The sequence below is a fragment of the Camelus dromedarius genome, chromosome 22 (genome assembly GCF_036321535.1).
Source record: "Camelus dromedarius isolate mCamDro1 chromosome 22, mCamDro1.pat, whole genome shotgun sequence".
NCBI classification, from domain to species: domain Eukaryota; kingdom Metazoa; phylum Chordata; class Mammalia; order Artiodactyla; family Camelidae; genus Camelus; species Camelus dromedarius.
Window position 1 is genome coordinate 9,484,584 of NC_087457.1, and position 19,826 is coordinate 9,504,409.

Below are 19,826 nucleotides of genomic sequence, written 5' to 3' on the forward strand. Positions count from 1 at the left end.
CTTTAATATTCCATCCCTGGGTAACTGAAAGAGTGATGGAAGGGGACATGAGTTATAGGGATACAGACTGGACACCATCTAATGCCACCCACCCCACCCCCTACTATGGAGAGAGGGCTGAATGATGACCTCACGCTCATGCAGCCAGGATGTCAGGGACTGGAATCCACGTCCTCTGATTTCCCTGCCTTGTGTTCTTTCCAGGACGTCACACCATCTCATCAGCAGGACGTGAGGCTGGGGTACAGATTCAATGGTCAAGGAAAGACGATGAGTTTAGCTTTGGACAGGCTGAGTTAGATGAAAAAACTGAAAACTGAAACTCAGAAATGAGCTCCGATACCCACACTGATTTTGTTATTAAAACTGTGGGAAAGGATGAGATAGCCAATGTAGATAAAGAGCAGAAAATAAGAAAAGAGAGAGGAAAGAGAGACAGAAAAAAGAAGCCAAAGGCCAGAATCTTTGCATATGGAAGACGTTTGCAGAGAAAAAGGATCTGTGTGGTCTCCTGTAGACAGAAGGTCAATGGAGGGACGGTCAAGGAGGGTAAGATGAGGCAGGAGGAGGGGCAGCTTCCGCAGTGTGGGATCAAAGGTCAGATTGCCAGGGAGTGAGGCCCTGAGGATAAGGGCTGAGTGGTTAGAGCTCTGGAGTGAACCTGCCTGGATTTGGGCTCAGCCTTCAGCATCGACTGTATGTCCTCAGGCAGGATTTTTAATCTCTCTAAACCTATCGCCTCAAATCTCTTTAAGCCTTAAATAGCAATAAAATTATCTATCACTGAGAAGTATTATGAGAAATAAATGAAATAATCCATTTAAATTATTTAGCCCAGTTCCTGATACACAGCAAATGCTCAATCAATTTAGACATGACTTCTTGCAGTACGAGTTTGGAAAATAAAGGAAGGAGTAAGATGAGATATAAATTGGGGAGATTAACAGAGAGTCCGGGGAAGAACTCTAGAGGAAACAAAGCCTTGTAAAGAATGGAAAAGGGATCATAAATTGAGGCACAGGGCTTAGTTTTATGGAAGAGAAGATACATGTTGAGACAGGAGCACAAAACGGGTTAACAGGGACATGGGTATTTTGATAAAGAGAGCGCATTCCAACGCTACCCTGTTAGATCAGTCCATGGCCCCAGCTGGTTGACAGCTTTTGAGTCCCTCTTTCTCACGATGCCCCACGTTGGCTGATAATCCCAACATTCTGAGTTGATCCAGTTTGATAAGCACTGCCGATGGCCAAGGCTAGCTCTCTGGAGCATGCCGGAAGAAGACATCTGCAACTGGTCATTGGTCAGTAGTGAATCCAGTTGCCATTCATTCAACACAATCTTTTTAGAATCTCAGGGCTGGAAGTCATCTGGAAGGCCATCTGGCCCAAGGTCACCTGAATTGCTTCCACAGTATCTCTGGTAGGCAGTTACGTTTAAGCTGCATTTGAACAGCATCCCATTTGGTACCTAGCAAGCTAGACCTTTCTTCCTGAGATTAGATCCTTAGCACAGGAAGTTCTCCCTCTGATCTGCCATAGACTTGAAATTGCCAATTTCAGTCACTCCTTAGGCTTAAGGGACTGAAGGATTCCTTCTCTCTCCCTTTTTTTCTTCCTTCCTTCCTTCCTTTCTTTTATTTATATTTTATTTTTCTTAAATCAAAGTATAGTCAGTTATAATGTATCGATTTCTGGTGGACAGCATAATGTTTCCATCATACATATACATACATACATTTGTTTTCATATTCTTTTCCATTAAAGGTTACTACAAGATATTGAATAGAGTTCCCTGCGCTAGAAGAATTTTGTTTTTTGCTGTTTTATATATAGTAGTTAATATTTGCAAATCTCAAACTTGAAAGATTCTTTTTTTTTTTTATTGAAGTACAGTCAGTAACAATGTGTAAATCTCTGGTGTATAGCACAATATCCCAGTCATGCATATATATACATATATTCATTTTCATATATTTTTCCATTAAAGGTTATTACAAGATATTGAACACAGTTCCTTATGCTATACAAAAGAAAATTTTTTTAAAAATCTATTTTTATACATAGTGGCTAACATTTGTAAATCTCAAACTCCCAGATTTACCCCTCCCACCCCCTTTCCCCAGTAACCATAAGATTGTTTACTAAGTCTGGGAGTCTGTTTCTGTTTTGTAGATGAGTGCATTAGTGTCTTCTTTCTTCTCTTTTTGATTTCACACATGAGAACTATCATATGGTATTTTTCTTTCTTTTTCTGGCTTCCTTCACTTAGAATGACGATCTCTAGGTCCATCCATGTTGCTGCAAATGGCATTATTTTATTCTGTTTCATGGCAGAGTAGTATTCCATTGTATACATATATCACAACTTCTTTATACAGTCATCTGTCGATGGACATTTAGGTTGCTTCCAAGTCTTGGCTATTGTAAATAGTGCTGCTATGAACATTGGGGGTGCTTGTATCTTTTCGACTTAGAATTCCCTCCAGATACATACCCAGAAGTTGAAGGATTCTTTTAAACCACAAACACATAACCTAGGCAAGGAGACCCTGGGGATGGTTCTCTGTAAGAGTGCTTTGTCAGTCACATAGGACGACCCAAGGGGAGGTTACTCTAATGTGCGGGGGGCGGGCTACAGCTCAGCCTCAGGCTGGAGAGTGTGGGACAACTGCTCAGAATGTGTGCCCTAGGGAGCTGCACCATCAAGCACAGGGCATTAGAAGAAGGGAAGTACTGAAGTCGTGTTCATCTTTTGGTTTGTTCTGGCCCCAGGTGGGCACTGAGGTGTGAGCCACCATCTAAAGAGGAGCCAGGGCCTGGGCCTTCGCTCACTGCCACCATGTAAAAGAAGGCACTTTCAGATCCTGGCAATGAGGCGATCCGTTTAATCCATTTCAATGGACCCAGCCAGAGGCTCTTGGCTTGGATGTGGTCCAAGCTAGGGTAGCTGCAGGTGTTAGGCCGAGGGTAAGACTTCCAACCCAGGCACATAGCCTATCACAGTTCAGAGGGCGTCCAGCTCGGCCCAGCCCAGCCCAGACTCTCTGAGTTCATCCAGCTCTGAACTTTGTGTTTCCTCATCTGTAAAATACCTTGCTTGGCAGAATGCTGGGGGCTGGATTGGAAGGCCTCTGGCGGGTCTTCCCGCTTCCAAATTCCATGATAGCAGCTCAGCTACAAGATCTCCCTGGAAACGTAGGAAGTCATGGCAGGAGGTGGGTAGGAAGAGACCAGTGGCGATTCCAGCATCTCAACCAGATGTGGGGCAATGTATCTGGAGGTTTGACAATCTAGGGAGCGTGTCATGCATCTCCATCTGCATGGCACACGGCTGTTTTTACTTCGATTGCATTAGCCTTGAAGGGAGTTAGGGGAGGTTGACAAGCTCCCCACGAACGACCCCTTGTGCAATTTTGGGAAGCAGTTTCTGGCAGATGATGGGGCGACTCCTCCAGCCCTCTCTCCCAACAATCTCCATAGCTTGCATTCAGCATCAGGAAACTAAGAGTGGTACCTGATCACTGTAACTACCATCAGAAGATACTCCTTTTTCATTAGGAAACTTTGGTTTTCACGATATGCACTAATTCTCTTCTGCCTGGGAAGAGATTTAGCCAAGAAGAGCATAAAAGAGAGACTAGATAAGCCAGAAAGAGAAAGAAAACTACCATATGATCTCTGTCACATGTGGAATATAAAAAAAAAGAAAAGAAGAAAGAGGACACAAATGAACTGATCAAAAAACAAAAACAGACTTGCAGACATAACAAACAACTGGGTGAAAGGCGGTGGGAAGGGATAAATTTGGGAGTCTGAGATTTGCAAAGGTTAACCACTACATATAAAAATGGATAAAAACTCAAATTTCTTCTGTATAGCACAGAGAATTATATTCTATATCTTGTAATAACCTTTAATGAAAAAGAATATGAAAATGAATACATGTATGTATATATGCAAGACTGGGACATTGTGCTGTACACCAGAAATTGACACATTGTAGCTGACTATAATTTTAAAAAAAAGAAAGAAAAAAGAAAAAATTAAAAAAAGAAAGTCTAGACAATTTGTTTTTAAAAAGCTGATAAAAATTTTTAAAAATTCCTTTTCTAATTCAATGGTGAAATTATGACTTAGTGGAAAATGAATTGGTCTGTTCCGGCCATAACACTTCACATTTATGACAATCACACTAGCATTAATACCAAACACTGTGCAGCTATTAACAGCAGTTTTCATCTTCATAGTGCTTTACCAAGAACTAATTAATTAAACAAACCTATTTTAGTTGGTTGCCATGGTAGTGAATAGAGATGCACAGAAATGGTTGCATCCATCAAATTCATTCTCAGCTCCTGAAATATAATTCAGTTTAGGCAACAAATTATTATGTAGCACTGTAATGTGTTTAGAATGAGAATTACTGGAAAGATTTGCAAGTACACATAAATACACACAATAGCCAATACTTACAAAGATAATTTTTGTTTGTTACGTGTAAAATAGTTTCCTGAATCTGACAGCCAAAAATGAACATTTCATCTGTAATCCTTACTCCGTGTACACCTTATCTGTTATGGTTGTTCCTTGGTACCCAACCTGAGGAGAGGGTCATTGGGATGAAAGAGGCTTTCGGAGCTTCGTTGTGAATAAACAGAGAGGAGCGGGGCTGTGGGGGCAGGGAGAGGACAGAACCATCTTCAAGTGTCTGAAGGCTATTGGAGCAGAAGAGGAACGAGACTGGTGGCTTGTCCTCTGGGGTCCAGATCAGAGCGAACGGTCAAAGATACAGGGAGGCAGGTGAGATCTGCGGCCTCATGGTACAGGGGTTACAGCGCATGCTCTGGAGTCAAACGGGCTGGACCTACATCGAGACCTAGTCCTTCCTGGGGTCGGGCCACCTGCTCCGAGCCACGGGCCTGCTGCACGGGGTTGTGTGCAGATTCCAAACTAATGCATGGAGACCTCTGGCGGATCCGTAGTAAGTAGAGCATGTGTGTTAGCTCTTTATTAGCGAAGGATTTTTCTTTGAAAGTTTGTTAAAAATAGAATGGGCTGCTTTGGAAGGCAGTGACTCATTTCTGTGTCACCGGAAGTAATGAAGCAGAAACTGGATGGCCACCTTTTAAAATGTTGTACAAGGGCTTCCTGCCTTGAGGGTGAGGTTGGAATAGACAATTTCCAGGTCCCTGAGTCCATGAATTTGGGGAGGAGGGGAAGGAGGAAGGTTTTATTTTCATCCTTCAAACTTTGCTACACTGATGTGCTATAATGTAAAGCTTGGGGGAACTGTGTCCGTGACATAGTATTATGGGTAAAATGGTATTATATGCAGCGAACTCCTCTCTTTCAGACTTTTGCCTAGAGCTAGTTTTAACTCTAGGAAAAGCATACACTAATTTTGATTATCCAGTCTCTGCCAGGCTTGTCTCTGAAACTCCTCATGTCTTTTTCAAACGGAGTTTATTTTTTAATAATTACTTTTTTGAAGAGTTTTAAAATTTTTAATTTATTCTTTGGGGAAGAGAGGTTGGTAGTTAGGTTTTTATTTACTTATCTTTAATGGAGGTACCGGGGATTAGAACTCAAGGCCTCATGTTTCCTAAGCATGCACTCTGCCACTGAGCCGTACCTTGCTTGCCTCAAATGAAGATTTTTTTCAAATGGTCTCCTTAAGTCTGTGGTTCACTATGTTCTGAAATTATGTGATTTCCCTTAATATCCAGAATGTTCTCTGTCTATAGTCACATTTCCCGAAATATTTATATCGATCTTTACTTTGTCCTTTACCCCTTCATCAGTGAGCAGGCCATGAACCAGTCTAGGTTTTAAACACCATGGACATCTTTTTCATTTTTATTTCTTTCTCTCTAACAACATCGTATGGTGACAGCTCTGGCCCAGTCGCTAAACGTCTGCACACAAAGCTGCTGAATCCACTCAGTTACAGGCTCGTGTGTGGGATCTGGTGTCAGGTCCATCCCAGCCACTCATGAGACTGTTCCCCCTGGGAGGGTGGCTGTCACTGTGATTACAGGCTGAGAGTACCAGGGGACAGACTACCAACCTCAGAGCGAGGCTGAGGGGGGCCCAGGGAAAGGAAATTGAAAAAGAATCTCAGCGAGGTAACCAAGGTGAGGGTACAGGGCTGGTGTGAGCAGTGCAGGGGGAGAAAGGGCACAGAGGGAAAGAGAGCAAGAAGGAATCCATCCTGAGAGGTGAGTATAGCTCAGTGGTGGAGCACGTGCCTCGCATGCCAAGGTCCTGGGTTCCATCCTCAGTACGTCCATCAAAAACAAAAATTAAAAAGTAAACAAACCTTCAGTCATACATGAACATGCATTTATTTGTTTCCATTATACTTCAATAAAAATATATAAAGAAAAATAAAGTAAAATTTAATTACCTTCTAAAACCTAGCTGAAGAACTATAAAATCATAGCTTTTAAAACTTATGGTTTTATGTGATAAATGATTTTATAGTTCTTCAGTTCTGGAGAAAAATGTGTTTTGCTTCTCATTTCAAATAAATAAAATAAAAGTAAATGTTTAAAAAAATTAACAAAGCTAATTACCTCCCTCCCACACAAAAACATTCTCACCCTGAGTCCTGGGTTCAATCCCCAGTACCTTTATTTAAAAAAATTTTTTTTAAATTAACAGACCTAATTACCCACCCCACTCCCAAATAAAATACAATAAGATCCGGCCTGATTCTCACCTTCAAGCCTTACAGCCACATGGGGCTTCAAATATAATAGCAACACTATTCCTTACAGGAAATAAAAATAAAAATTTGAAAAACAAAATATGCACTAGAGGAGAAAAATGTCCTTTTACTAACAGCCCTTCTAGAATCAATCATTTACCAGAAGCACCATAACAGCGTAGGCAGTATCAGCTAGTATGGCCAGTACGGCCACTTTCCATAGACAACCACAAGTGAGGGGGAAATTAAAGGAGAAAGCAATACTCATGTCCAAAAGTATGATGATTGTCTACCTGTTAAGTAACCTAAAATAAATTATATAAAAAGCCTTTTTTCTTTCCCCCTGGACAAAATGGATTTGAAGAGAAGTCGTGGTGTTTGTGTGACATCTGTGTGGCACTTTTACCAAATGACAAATTGTAGAGCATTAAAGTAGCCCTCCTTCATCAGGTTAAAAGTTTCAGAAGTTGTTTTTTTTTTTTTTACTGAAGTGTAGCTGACTTATGATGTTAGTTTCAGGTGTGCAGCAAAGCAGAAGTTCTTTAACAATAATTTGTGCATCCTGCACTTACATTCACAACAAAACGAGAGGCAAGTTCTACAGTCTGACGTTAATGTTGAGAATCCATCAACTACAAACTATTAATACTTTCTTTGGAAATTTTTTTTATCGGAAACAGTCGGTAGCAGGTTAATATAACTTAAATTACAAAAGAGATCGACTTGGCTTTCAATTTTACTTCTAAATATTATGTTTAACATATAAACATAAGGGATAGATTAGACCATGGCTCATTTGTGGTGTGTGTGGGTGTGTGTTTGGGATACATGTGAGAGGAAGAAATGTTGATTTTTAAAAACTAAAAATTGCTTTACAAATCTTAAAAGGATTTTTGTGACTGGAGTGAAATGACCAGATAGGACCCACTGGCCCCAGGTTGGCCTCCTCCCTTGGTCCCCTCCCTCAGGTGTCCAGTGGACCAAACATCCCATCCCCAAGTCAGGCTGAGTGTCAGAAAGGGTCCCCCTCAAAGCTGATCATCACTCCAGAATAGAGCAGATCATGAGACGTATCCCATTAGGACATTTTTAAAATACAATATTATGACTGTACTCAAACAATTGTCTTGCCACCTGTGCCAAGAGTCTATAAAGGGTTTTCTCATCTGTAAAGAGATTGAGTCAGATAACTTCTAATATCCCTTTTAGTCCAGTCTGTGAAGCTGAGGCTTTTGCTTTGCCCCTGGTTTTATTTTCCACCCCTAGTTAGTTAACATACAGAAACTCATCTATCATTGGAGTGTCACCCACGTTCCTCACAAGGAGCACCCAACTGTGCTACTGCAAATCTGCTTTACTTGCTGTTAGTGAACTTCCATCCCAAATCTCCTCTTTGGAGAGCTTTTTAGTCCATTTGCCTGGGAGGAGGGAAATACCCTCACCCAGATGTCTTTAGTACTTTTTCAGATTGTTCTTAACTTCACTGCGTCAAAAAACAAAGGTCATTCTGACTTTAAATTTTTCTGTTGCTACTCTGTTCACTGCCATGTTGTTCTCCAGGAAGTGGCACTGCCAATGTGACTAAGCTGAGAGCTGTTTTCAGGAGATGTGATTCATGGATCTTTGAACAACAGAATTCTCTTACAGATTTTAAAATAACGTGCTTATTATCAGTACTGGATTGTGTGTAGTTTGGGCTTGGTACTAGTCAATGTAAGTAATGTCCCTGCTCTAACAGCAACCCCCATAAATTTCAGTAAACACGAGAGAAGTGTATTTCCTGCTTACTTCACAGAGTGTGTCTTGGTGAGTGTTTTGGTTGCTCTGGACATTGGTAACTTTCCAGAAAACAGGGAAGAGCGTGATCTAAACTTGCTTATAATCGACCTTATTTCCTTTGCCATTGGTTTAAGTGTAAGCTCTTTCTAAGCTGCAGTCTTAAGGAGCTGGAAGAAGAAAAGCAAAGTAAATCTAAAGTAAGCAGATGGATGGAAATAATATAAGAGCAGAAGTCAATAAAATAAGAACCAGAGAAACAATATAGACAATCAAAGAAGCAAAAAGTTGATACCTTGAGAAGATCAATGAAATTGACAAGCATCTAGCTCAACTGATGGGGAAAAGCTAGAGAGAAGACACAAATGACCAACTTCAAATGAAGGCGAGAACATCACTAGAGATCATACAGACATGGAAAGGTTGATAAAAATTATCCCAATAATTTTGACAATGTAGATGAAAAGAACAGATTCTTCAGAAGTTCACTCAAGAAGAAATAGACAACCTGAATAATTACATATATGTATATATTTTGATATGTTACTATTACATATAGTGTATATGCATTTTTTAAGAAATTGAATTTGTAATTAAAAATCTTCTCACAAGAAAACTCCAAGTCCAAATGGCATCACAGAAAAATTATACCAGTAAAGCAAGAAATATTACTGATTCTACATATACTCTTTTAGAAAGTAGGAGAGGAGAAGAAATTTCCCAGCTCAATTTATGAAGCCAGCATTACTTCAATACTCAAACCACAAAGATACATCACAAGGAGAGAAACCATAGACCAATATCCCTCATAAACATAGATGCAATAACAGGAAAAGTAATTAGCAAATTGAATCCAGCTACAGATAAAAGGAATGATTGTTATGAACTGAACTATGTCCCCTACAAAATCATATGTTGGAGCCCTAACCCCCAAAGTGACTGTATTTGGAGATGGGAATTTTAAGGAGTAAGGTTAAATGAGGTCATAAGGGTGGGGCTTGAGTCCAGTGGGACTGGTGTCCTTATAAGAGAAGAAGAGATAGCAGGAATGGGCACAGGCAGAGGGAAGATCATGTGAGGACAGAGCCAGCAGGTGACTGTCCGCAAGCCAGGAAGAGAGGTCTCATTAGAAACTAACACTGTGGGCACCTTGATCTTGGACTTCTAGGCCCCAGAACTGTGAGACAATAACTTTCTGCTGTTTAAGCCACAAAATCTGCAGTATTCTGTAATGGCTGCTCTAGCAGACTAATATAATATACCATGATCCAGTGAGGTTTACCTAAGGAACGTAAAGTTGGTTTAATATCTGAAAATCAATCAGTGTAATTCAGCTGGGAGGGTATAGCTTAGTGGTAGAGTGTGTGCTTAGCATGCACTAGGTCCTGGGTTCAATCCCCAGTATCTACATTAATATACACACACACACACATATAACCTAATTCCCCCACCCCAAAAATATACCACTTTAAAAATCAATGTAATTCACCAAAATTACATCATAAGAAAATCATACAAATATCTCAGGAGATGCAGAAAAATCATTTGACAAAATTCAACACCCCTTCATGATAAAACAAAACAAAACAAACTAAACCTTTCAACAAATTAGGAATTGAAAGGAACTTTTCTCAGCCTGATAAAAGGCATCTATCAAAAACTCATACCTAACAGGGAAAGACTGAATGCTTTCTCCCTAAGATCAGACACTCGGCAAGGATCTCTGTTCTTATCAGTTCTGTTCAATATTGTGCTAACATTCTGACCAGTGCAACAGCAAGAAGTAAAACTGTCTTTATTCACAAATGACATGATCAGCTGTGTAGAAAATCATGAGGAATTTATTTTAAAAATAGTGGAAGAAGTGAGGTCACAATAAGTAGAATTGGCAAGGTCATAGGATTCAAGATCAATACACACACACAAAAAATTTATTGAAGTATAGTTGATTTACAATGCTGTGTCAATTTCTGGTGTACAGCGTAGTGTTTCAGTCCTACCTATCCATACATATATTCTTTTTCATATTCTTTTTCATTATAGGCCACTACAAGGTATTGAATATAGCTTTATATTGAAGTTTTTGAAAGTATAATTAAGAAAGTTACAACATTTACAATAGCATCAAAAAGCATGAAATACTTGGGTATAGAACTTACAGTGCAAGCACTGTACACTGAAAATGACATAATTTTGCTGAAAGAAAGCAAAGGAGACTAACTGGATATACATCACGTGTGCATGTTTCGGAAGACCAAGTGTTGTTGAAATTGTCAGTTCTCTCCAAATTGATCTATAGATTCATGCAATCCCAATCGAAATCCTAGTAGGCATTTTAAAAGAAATTGACAAGTTGATTTTCAAATTTATATGGAAATACAAAGGACCCTGCCAAGGCAAAACAATTTTGAAAAGGAAGATCAAAGCTGAGTACTCACACTGCCCCATCTCAAGATTAACTGTTAAGCTAGTAATCAAGACTGTGGATTAGTGTAAGGTTAGACACTAGATCAAGGAAATAGGAGAGAATTCTAAAATAGACACACACATACATACTCAATTGGCTTTCAACAAGATAATTACATGGGGAAAGCTTAATCTTTACAGGAATGGTGGTGGAACAGTTGGCTAGCCATGTAGGAAAAAAGGAAACTTGAGCTTTAACTCATATCATATATAAAAAATTAATTTGTAACGTAAACATAAGAGTTAAAACTATAAAACTTCTAGAAGCAAGCATACAAGAAAATATTTGTGACATTAGATTAGGCAAGGATTCCTTAGGACACAAAAAAATCACAAAACATAACAGAAAAAAAATGGTAGACTGGACTTCATTTAAATTAAAAACCTTTGCTCTTCGAAGACACTTAAATTGAAAAGAAAAGCCAAAGACAGGGAGAAAATTATATGTGTTTACACATACAAATACATCTATAAATACGTATCTGATACAGAACTTGTATCCAGGATATATAAAGAATTTTTATAACTTTATAATAAGAAGACAAAAAGATTTCATTTTACATTGTAAATCCAATAAAAATTTTTAAAAATTGAAAAAAAGATTCCATTTTAAAAAATGGGCAAAAGATTTAAACAGACACTTTACAAAAGAAGACACACAAATTGAAAATAAGTGTCTGAAAGAATGCTCAATTATCATTCATCATTAAGAAATACTAGTCACACTACAATGAGATACCACTTCACATACCTAACAGATAAAAATTTTTTTTAAATTGTTAATACCAAATGCTGGCAACAATGTGGAATACTGGAATTCTCAAACATTGCAGATGGGAAAGCAAAATGATATGGCCACTTTGGAAAACTGTTTTGCATTTTTTCAAAAAATAAAGTTAAACATGCATTAATCATATGACCCAGAAATACCACTTTTGGGTATTTATCCAAGAAAAACAATATGGACACACAAAAACTTGAATATAGATGTTCATAACATTTTCTTTGTAATAGCCAAAAACTGGACACAATCCAAATGTCTGTCAACTGGTGAATAAACAAATTATATATCCATACAATAGAACACTATGGAATAATAAAGTAGAATGAATTATAAATCCACATAAAAACATTCACAAATCTGTGTGAAAGAAGGCAGACAACAAAAGATTTCACACCGCATGATTACATATTTTTGGAATTCTAGAAAAGGCATAACTACAGTGGAGAGAAAAACAGGTCAGTAATTGCTAGGATCCAGGGTCTGCAGGGAGGGGTTGACTGCAAAGGGGCATGGAACATCGTGGAGGGGAAGAGGTGAGATATCTTGATTTTAGTGGTGATTTACAGAACTCTACATTTGCTCACTGGACTGTCTGCTTAATTCTGATCACCAGTTCCAACATGTGTGAGGTTTTTCCTCACACCACCAAGAAATTCTCCAATGCCAGTTGGGTGTCCTACAGTTCAACTCAGTTCTGATACTTCTACTGGGGACAACATCAGATCCCATGAGTTGAGGGCTCAGTCCTTAAGGAACTAAAGACAAGACTGAGTTCCATGGGTTCATTGACCCAGAAGCTCTCTGAACCCTGCCCTGTGTGGTTTTTAAGGAGGCGTCCTTAGGTAGGCACAACTGATAAAATCATTGGCTGTTGGCATCAGTTCAACCTCTAGCTCCTCTCCCCTTCCTAGAGGTCAAGGTCAAGGTCAAGGGGGTGGGACTGAAAGTTCCAACCCTCTAGTCACAGGATTGGTTCTCCTGGCAACCAGCTCCCACCCTCGGGTGTGGTCCAAAAGTCACCTCATTAACAAACAAAGACACTTTTGCTCTCACCACTTAGGAATTTCAAGGTTTTTAAGAGCTCTGTGCCAAGAGCAGCAGGAAGACTGAATATATTTCTTATTGTAAATCGCAATATCACAACACTTAAATTGGTGAGTTTTACAGTATGTGACTATACATCACTAAAGCTGATTTTGAAGGGGAAAAAAAAAAAAAAATCTTTTCTCCAGGGTTCCTGATTGTGGATTTCTATGAATCAATAGACCGAAATAGCTGGGCTCACAGAACTTTGAAGTGAAGTGACTCAGAATTCAGCCCCACTAACTGTCACCTCTGTAGGTATTTGTTTTTAGTGTTCACCAACATTTCTCTCTGTAGAGCCACTGGAAACAAAGGAATTCCTAAACCACATGCTGTTCCCTCCCAAAATAAGGAGAATTTGTTTGTCTATCATGCAGGTGACATTTGATGATCACCTTCTCTGTGCTCCAGTGTACCCTGTGCAGGAAATAAAAAGGAAGTGTCTGATCTCTGTCCCTGGAGGGCAAGTCTAGTCTGAGTTTCTTGGGGTCACAATTCAGAACATTTCCAGTGGCAAGGGTGTAGCTCAGTGGTAGAGCATGTGCTTAGCATGCACAAGGTCCTGGCTTCAATCCCTCGTACCTCCATTAAAATAAATAAATTTTAGAAAAGAACATTTATAGAGTCAACTTCTGGGATTTGCTGTTACCAGTAAAGACTCACCAGAAAGAGTGTAAGGATTGTGAAAATAGACTGCTTTTAAATGCGAGGGTACTTTTACAATGTGAGCACACCCAGACATTGGTAATTTCTATAGGCCATTTCTACTCTGGAAGAATACTATGAGTGAAATGCTTATTTGAGCAAAATAGTTTTCCTATGGAATCTCCCTTCAATACAAATACTGCTTTTGAAAGGATTACTTTTCATTCGTTGAATAATTTTGAGAAAGCGATTTGTTTTTTGAGGGAAGTAGGGACTTTTCCCCAAACAGTTTCAGGAATTATTCGGATGGTGAAGCATTTTCTAGTAAAGCAGGGGGATGCACTAGGTTTTCAAGTGTGAAATAGAAAAGCAGCCGTGGCTATGTTTCTATGTAAAGATTTGGTTTTTGTTCTTAATGGTTGAGTCAGTACATAGCACTATACTAAAAAGCTTTATATTCTCAGAAAAATAAACGAGGGCAATCATATGGTATCCTTGGGCCAAACTTCCATTTGTCACTTATTCCGTGCCTTCTGAGGACCAGACCCCATGTGAGGCGGGGCTGTCCAATAAAACTCTCTGTGATAATGGAAATGTTCTGTGTCGGCAGTAAGTATGGCAGTGAGCAGCCAATTTGAAATGTGGCAACTGACGCTGAGAAACTGGGATTTTATTTAATTTTATTTGAATTCATTTACAGTTAAGTGGCTACCTACGGCTAGTAGTTACCAAATCGGACAGGATAGATATGAGGAGTAGGTAATTGAAGCATCTCAGTATTTACCATGTGGTTGTGGTGGAGTGGGCTAGGTGTAGGTACAGGATTTTTTTTCAGTGATTTCTGTCCACAAGGGTACCAGTCTTTCGGAATCGTCACCTTCAAACATACGAGTCTACGTTGGAAGAGATGAAGGCTGTTACATCCAGAGGTAAAATACATAATGTTTATACTTCAGTGTCCATGTAAATATATGTGCACATGTATTTATAGCGAGATAAGAATGCTTTGACTCTTTCAAGTCAAGAAGAGGATGGTGGGTAGAATGGGGCTGCTTCTGTCTCAGATTCTACTGGGGTGTCAGTGCCTTAGATATCAAAGTGAATGAGACAGACTTCCACCCTATGTGCGATTTTTAAGGAAATGTTCCTGAGATCCTGTTCCTCAATATTGGATCCCACAGTCAGATCAAAGCTATAAAAAGAAGTGAGTATGAGGAGATTGGGAGGAGATGGTGACTGGGGCTGCTGCCTGGTCCTCATGGACCAGATATGGGCCACGTGCCCACGTGCAAGAGAGCTGGCCTGGGGTCTACCTTCTTGGGGTCTATCCAACAGGGTGAGCTGGAGAGACTCAGCAGGAAGAGGAGAAGTCCCAGTGGGTACCTAGGGCCCAGAAACAGGAACATAGGTCATCACCCACCTTCTCCTTCCAACAGCAGGCTTCCAGCTAAGCAGGGAAGAAGATTAGAGGCCAGGTCAAGTCTGGACTAGCCAGGACTGGATAGTTTAATTACTGAATTGATCCTGTGTCTAGAGTGAGCTGAACAAATTCTGGGCCTGCCAAGTTTCCATTTAATGCTAGAGAAGAGTTTCTCCCACTGAATGAAACGATCGTGGAGGACGGTTTTGGTTACAGTAGGAATGGAGCTTTTTCAACAGGGTTTTCTTTCTGGGGTGATAAAATTTTTCTAAAATTGTGATAATGATTGCACAATTCTGGGAATATACTAAAAACCTTTGAGTTCTACAGTTTAGATGGGTAAGTGGTGAGGTATATAAATTATATTTCAATAAAGCTGTTAGAAAAGTCATTTCAAAGAGATGATCAAGAGTATACAGCCAAAGCCCATGGGGCAAAATTAGCGTAGAAGTATTTTAGGAAGTTAATTAATAAAAGAGATTGGGTAGGCAGTTAATAAAAATGAGATATTTCTTGGATTTGGTGGTATTTGTGGACATTTGTCAACTTTCAGAAATTTGCAGTGAAGTTTTTTTTCCATTCTAAATAAATATTCACTTTTGTACACACACACATAAAAAAAAAGAGAGAGAGAAAATATTCCACAATCTGGTCCTTCAAACTGGCCTTCAGAAATAGTAGGGATTAACTGTGTGTGTGATGAATCATGCATGAGAGAATTTCAACTTCTTTTTCCTTTTCTGACCTCCAGTATCTAATGTCTTGCCTACTTTATTGTTTCTCTTTCTTTCCACACCACAGCACGGCTCAGGGTAGAGCTGGGGGAGGGATGTGGTACTGGATAAATACAGACCAGCTCATGCCTCATTCAGAGCTGCTGCCTCCTTCCTGCTGTACAAGGTGGATGCTCGTGTATTTGAGACCGAACTTGGACACAACTGTGATCATTTGAGCTGGGTGCCTGGGATGTCTGTGGGCGCTAGGACAGTGGAAATGGGAATTCATACTCTATTTCTAATATTTCAAGAAGCCTAAGAAAATATTCACACACAAAATACATGCTGGCAAAACGAAACGTCAACCTTTATTTGATTTGCTTTGGCCTTTATCAACTGCGAATTGGCAACATGGGTCGCTTTGTGCTGATCAGAATCTCCAACAATTATGCCTTTGATTATTTAAGGTGGGAAGAATAAATGATTATTTACTAGATGTGATCAGCTTTGTCAGTAAAATCTTAAAACATGTTGGACTCGGGGAGAAAAACAAAAAATTTCCCTGGTGATGAAAATGTTTCTGCTGCTTAACTTTTTATTTTTTAAACTTTTTTGTAGGAGGGGAGGAAGGTAATTAGGTTTATTTGTTTATTTGTTTTTTTTTTTAGAGGAGGTACAGGAGATTGAACCCAGGATCTCATGCATGCTAACCATGTACTCTACCACTTGAGCTATACCCTCTGCCTTATACAGCTTAACTTTTGAAATGCCCCTTTACTGAGCATTTACTATGGGCCAGGAACTTTATATAACTTACACTAATAACAGTCCTTCAAGGTATTATGTCCTTATTCTATAATTGAGGAAACAGACCTGAGATTATAGGTGTCTACATTTCCTACTTGGTCTTACTCCTGATTCTTCGCCAACAAAATCATCAGACCCAAAGTTTCAAGGAAGGCAGACGTTTACTGGGAATAGGCACACGGGGACTGTCTTCTTTGTGTAATTCTGTAAGGGTGAAGGGAGAATCCATAAAGGAGAAATATGCCCAAGTAACTGGGGTGCTTTAAAACCTACACATCTGACCAAAATTCTGCTCTGGCAGGGGAGCATGGAATAAGAGCATTTTCAGAAGCTAGAATGGAATTTTTTTTTTGCATGTTATTTAATTTCTTTTTAATTTACAATGTTGTATTAGTTTCTAGTGTACAGCACAGTGGTTCAGTTATACATATATTCATGTGCTTTTTTATTACAGGTTACTACAAACCATTGAATATAGTTCTTTGTGCTATACAATAGGATCTTGCTGTTTGTCTGTTCTACACATAGTCGTTTGTATCGGCCAATCCCAAACTCAATTTATCCCTCCTTCCTCCCTTTCCCCCCTGGTAACCATAAGCTTGTTTTCTGTCTATGAGGCTCTTTCTGTTTTGTAAATAAGTTTGTTTGTGTCGTTTTCTTTAGATTCCACATATAAGGGGATATGAGTCTTTCTGTGACTGACTTACTTCACTTAGTATGATAATCTCTAGGTCCAACCATGTTGCTGCAAATGACATGATTTCATTCCTTTTTATGGCGGAGTAGTGTTCCATTGTGTGTGTGTGTGTGTGTGTGTGTGTGTGTGTACACACACCACATTTTCTTTATTCATTCACCTGTCGATGGACATTTGGGCTGTTTCCATGTCATGGCTATTGTAAAAAGTGCTGCTACCAACATTGGGGTGCATGCGTCTTTTTGAGTTAGTTTTCTCCAGATATATGCCCAGGAGTGGGATTGCTCTATAATACAGTACCTCTATTTTCAGTTTTTAGGGAACCTCCATACTGATCTCCATAGTGGCTGCACTAATTGACATTCTCACCAATTGTATAGGAGGGTTCCTTTTTCTCCACACCCTCTCCAGCATTTACTATTGGTAGGTTTTTGATGATGGCCATTCTGACTGGTGTTAGGTGATACCTCATTGTAGTTTTGATTTGCATTTCTCAGATAATTAGTGATGTTGAGCATCTTTTCATGTGCCTGTTGGCCATCTGCATGTCTTCTTTAGAGCTTCTATCCATTTTTTCATTGGCTTGTTGGCTATTTTGATGCTGAGCTGTGTGAGCTGCTGAGAAGCTAGAATGGATTTGTATAAATGCATCCACTCCCTCATTCTGGTTCTGCTGGTAGATGCCACTGGCTGGCTGATAGCTGTGAGTGGGGCGAAGCAAAAGTAGGTGGCTCAGGTGCCTCCCTGCATCCTGACCTGGTGGGCTGCCTCCTTGGGCCACCAAGGAAGCTGACCCTCCATTACAACTCAAAGCTTGGCCATGTTAGTCATTTTCCTCTGTTTGGGCATCTTCCACTGGCCGGCCACAAGAAGCCAGACCTTAAAACACACTCGTAAGTACCACAAGCACTTGGTGGTACTTGCAGCTGGTCACAGCGGGTTTTGTCTCCAGGTGCTTAGAGCGCTCTTTGCTGGTAACAGACCTAACCAGGGGGGCTTTTACATCTCCCCTCCCTTTGCCAGAGGAGTGCGCCTTCCCAGTCTCTGCTGCACCTGGTCGAGGGGAACAGGAAAAAGGGATCGGTCTGCGGCACCTTCGATGGAAAATGCAACTTCCGTCGCGATCCCCTGCACGCATGTTTGGAGGTGGATCGTCCCAGGGCGGGACCGCGGTGACCGCGAGCGCCTGTCCCCGCGCGACCCGCCTGGGTCGGGCGTGTGGACCTGGAAAGGGTCGGCGGGTCGCCGGCAAGCACACTCCAACACGGACTTCAGAGGCCGGGCTAGGCCACCCGGACCCAAGGGGACGCGTGGGCGTGTCGGGCGCCGGTCCGGGGACCACGCGAGACGCGCCCACCTCGCCGGTCTCCTCACACGGCGCTTCCGGACCGGCAACTCCGTCGGAAGCGTCTGTCACTTTCCTCAGGGAGAAGACGAAGCAACAGGCAGGCTTCCGCAGGAGGCCGGCCAAGGCGAGCGCGGCGCGGGAAGGGGAGCCGCGCCCGCCCCTGCCCCTGCCCCTGCCCCTGCCCCTGCCCCTTCCCCCCTCTCCCTCTTTCCCCCTCCCCCTCGGCCAGCCCCTCCGCCTCCCCGTGGGGCCCGCCCTCAACCTCCCCGCCTCGCGCGCGCCTCGGCCCCCGCCCCGGGGCCTGCCCCTCCCCCTCCCGGCGGCGCACCGCCCCCGCCTCCCCTCCCACCCCCCGGGGCACGGCCTCCCACGCCCCGGCCTCTCCTCCCCGCCCCTCCCCGGCCCCGCCCCCATCGCTTCACGCTCCCACTCCCCTCAGCCCCGCCCCTTCCCCCCTCGTCCCCCCTCGACTCCGCCGCCGTCCCTGGACCGCCGCAGGGCCGCAGCCTCCGCCAGGGAGCGCGCTCCTCGGCCGCCGCTCGCCGGCGTCCCGGGAGCCCGACAAAGAGCACGCCGCCCGCCCGCAGTCGCGCCCTGAGCCTCCGGCGGCTCGGCGGGCGATGGGAGATGGAAGGAAGCGACGCCACGGTGAGGCGCGAGCCGGCGGCGGGGGCGGGGCGGGGCGCTCGGGGCCGTCGGGGCGCCTGTGCTCCGTGGCTGCCGGGTCCCCCGGGGTCCCGGGCGCCTGGACGTCGGGGTCGGGAGCCGCTTCTTTTCTGCCCCCTCTCTTTGTGTGGGTGAGCAGCCGGAAGGCTCGCTCGGTGGGGCGGCGGTTTGAGGGGTTTCACTTGGACCCCCGCCTTCCAGCCGGGGGGCCGGGCACGCCTGGGCGTCGCGGGGCGGCCCGAGGGAGGGCGGGAGGGCACCCGGCCCCCGGTCGCCGAGTGTGGGACCCTCACGTTTCTGTCAAGAGAGCAGAGAAGTCCCGCGCGGCGAGCGGGCGCGCCAACCGGGAGGAGGGTTCCGTGCCTTGGAAGACGTTGCCCTCGTTCAGTTTTACATGCATTTAACTTTATCCGCGGTTTTGTGCCGAAAGTTCTGGCAAATGATGTTCTGAGATTTAAAAATTTAAAAATAACAGGCACCACCCAAGGACGTGGGTTTAGAATGCTGCCGGTGGCCTAAATAACAAATTGTGGTTTTACCGTTGCCCTCGGGGGACGTGATGGGCACGAAGATTTCAATTTCCACGGACAGCCGGGACGAGGGTTTCCACTCCTGGATGACTCTTGAGTGGGTCCAAGTGTTGGTGTAGGGAAGAGATCTGGAAAATTCCTCTCAATGGGGTTCAGGGAGCAAATGCTTCAATTCAT

General features: G+C 42.3%; 1 protein-coding gene across 4 annotated transcripts in view; it reads left to right on the forward strand.

Moving 5' to 3' along the window:
* Positions 1-19,826, forward strand: part of PSD3 (pleckstrin and Sec7 domain containing 3) — a 463,075-nt gene that overhangs the window by 45,292 nt on the left and 397,957 nt on the right. The window contains exon 1 of one of the 4 annotated variants that reach the window (XM_031440003.2): positions 18,960-19,101. The exons of the other annotated variants lie outside the window; for them this stretch is intronic. Within the exon in view, the coding sequence (XP_031295863.2) occupies positions 19,081-19,101 (21 nt within the window). The 5' untranslated portion in view covers positions 18,960-19,080. Of the gene's footprint in view, positions 1-18,959; positions 19,102-19,826 lie in introns of those variants that run through there. 4 annotated transcript variants of the gene reach the window in all.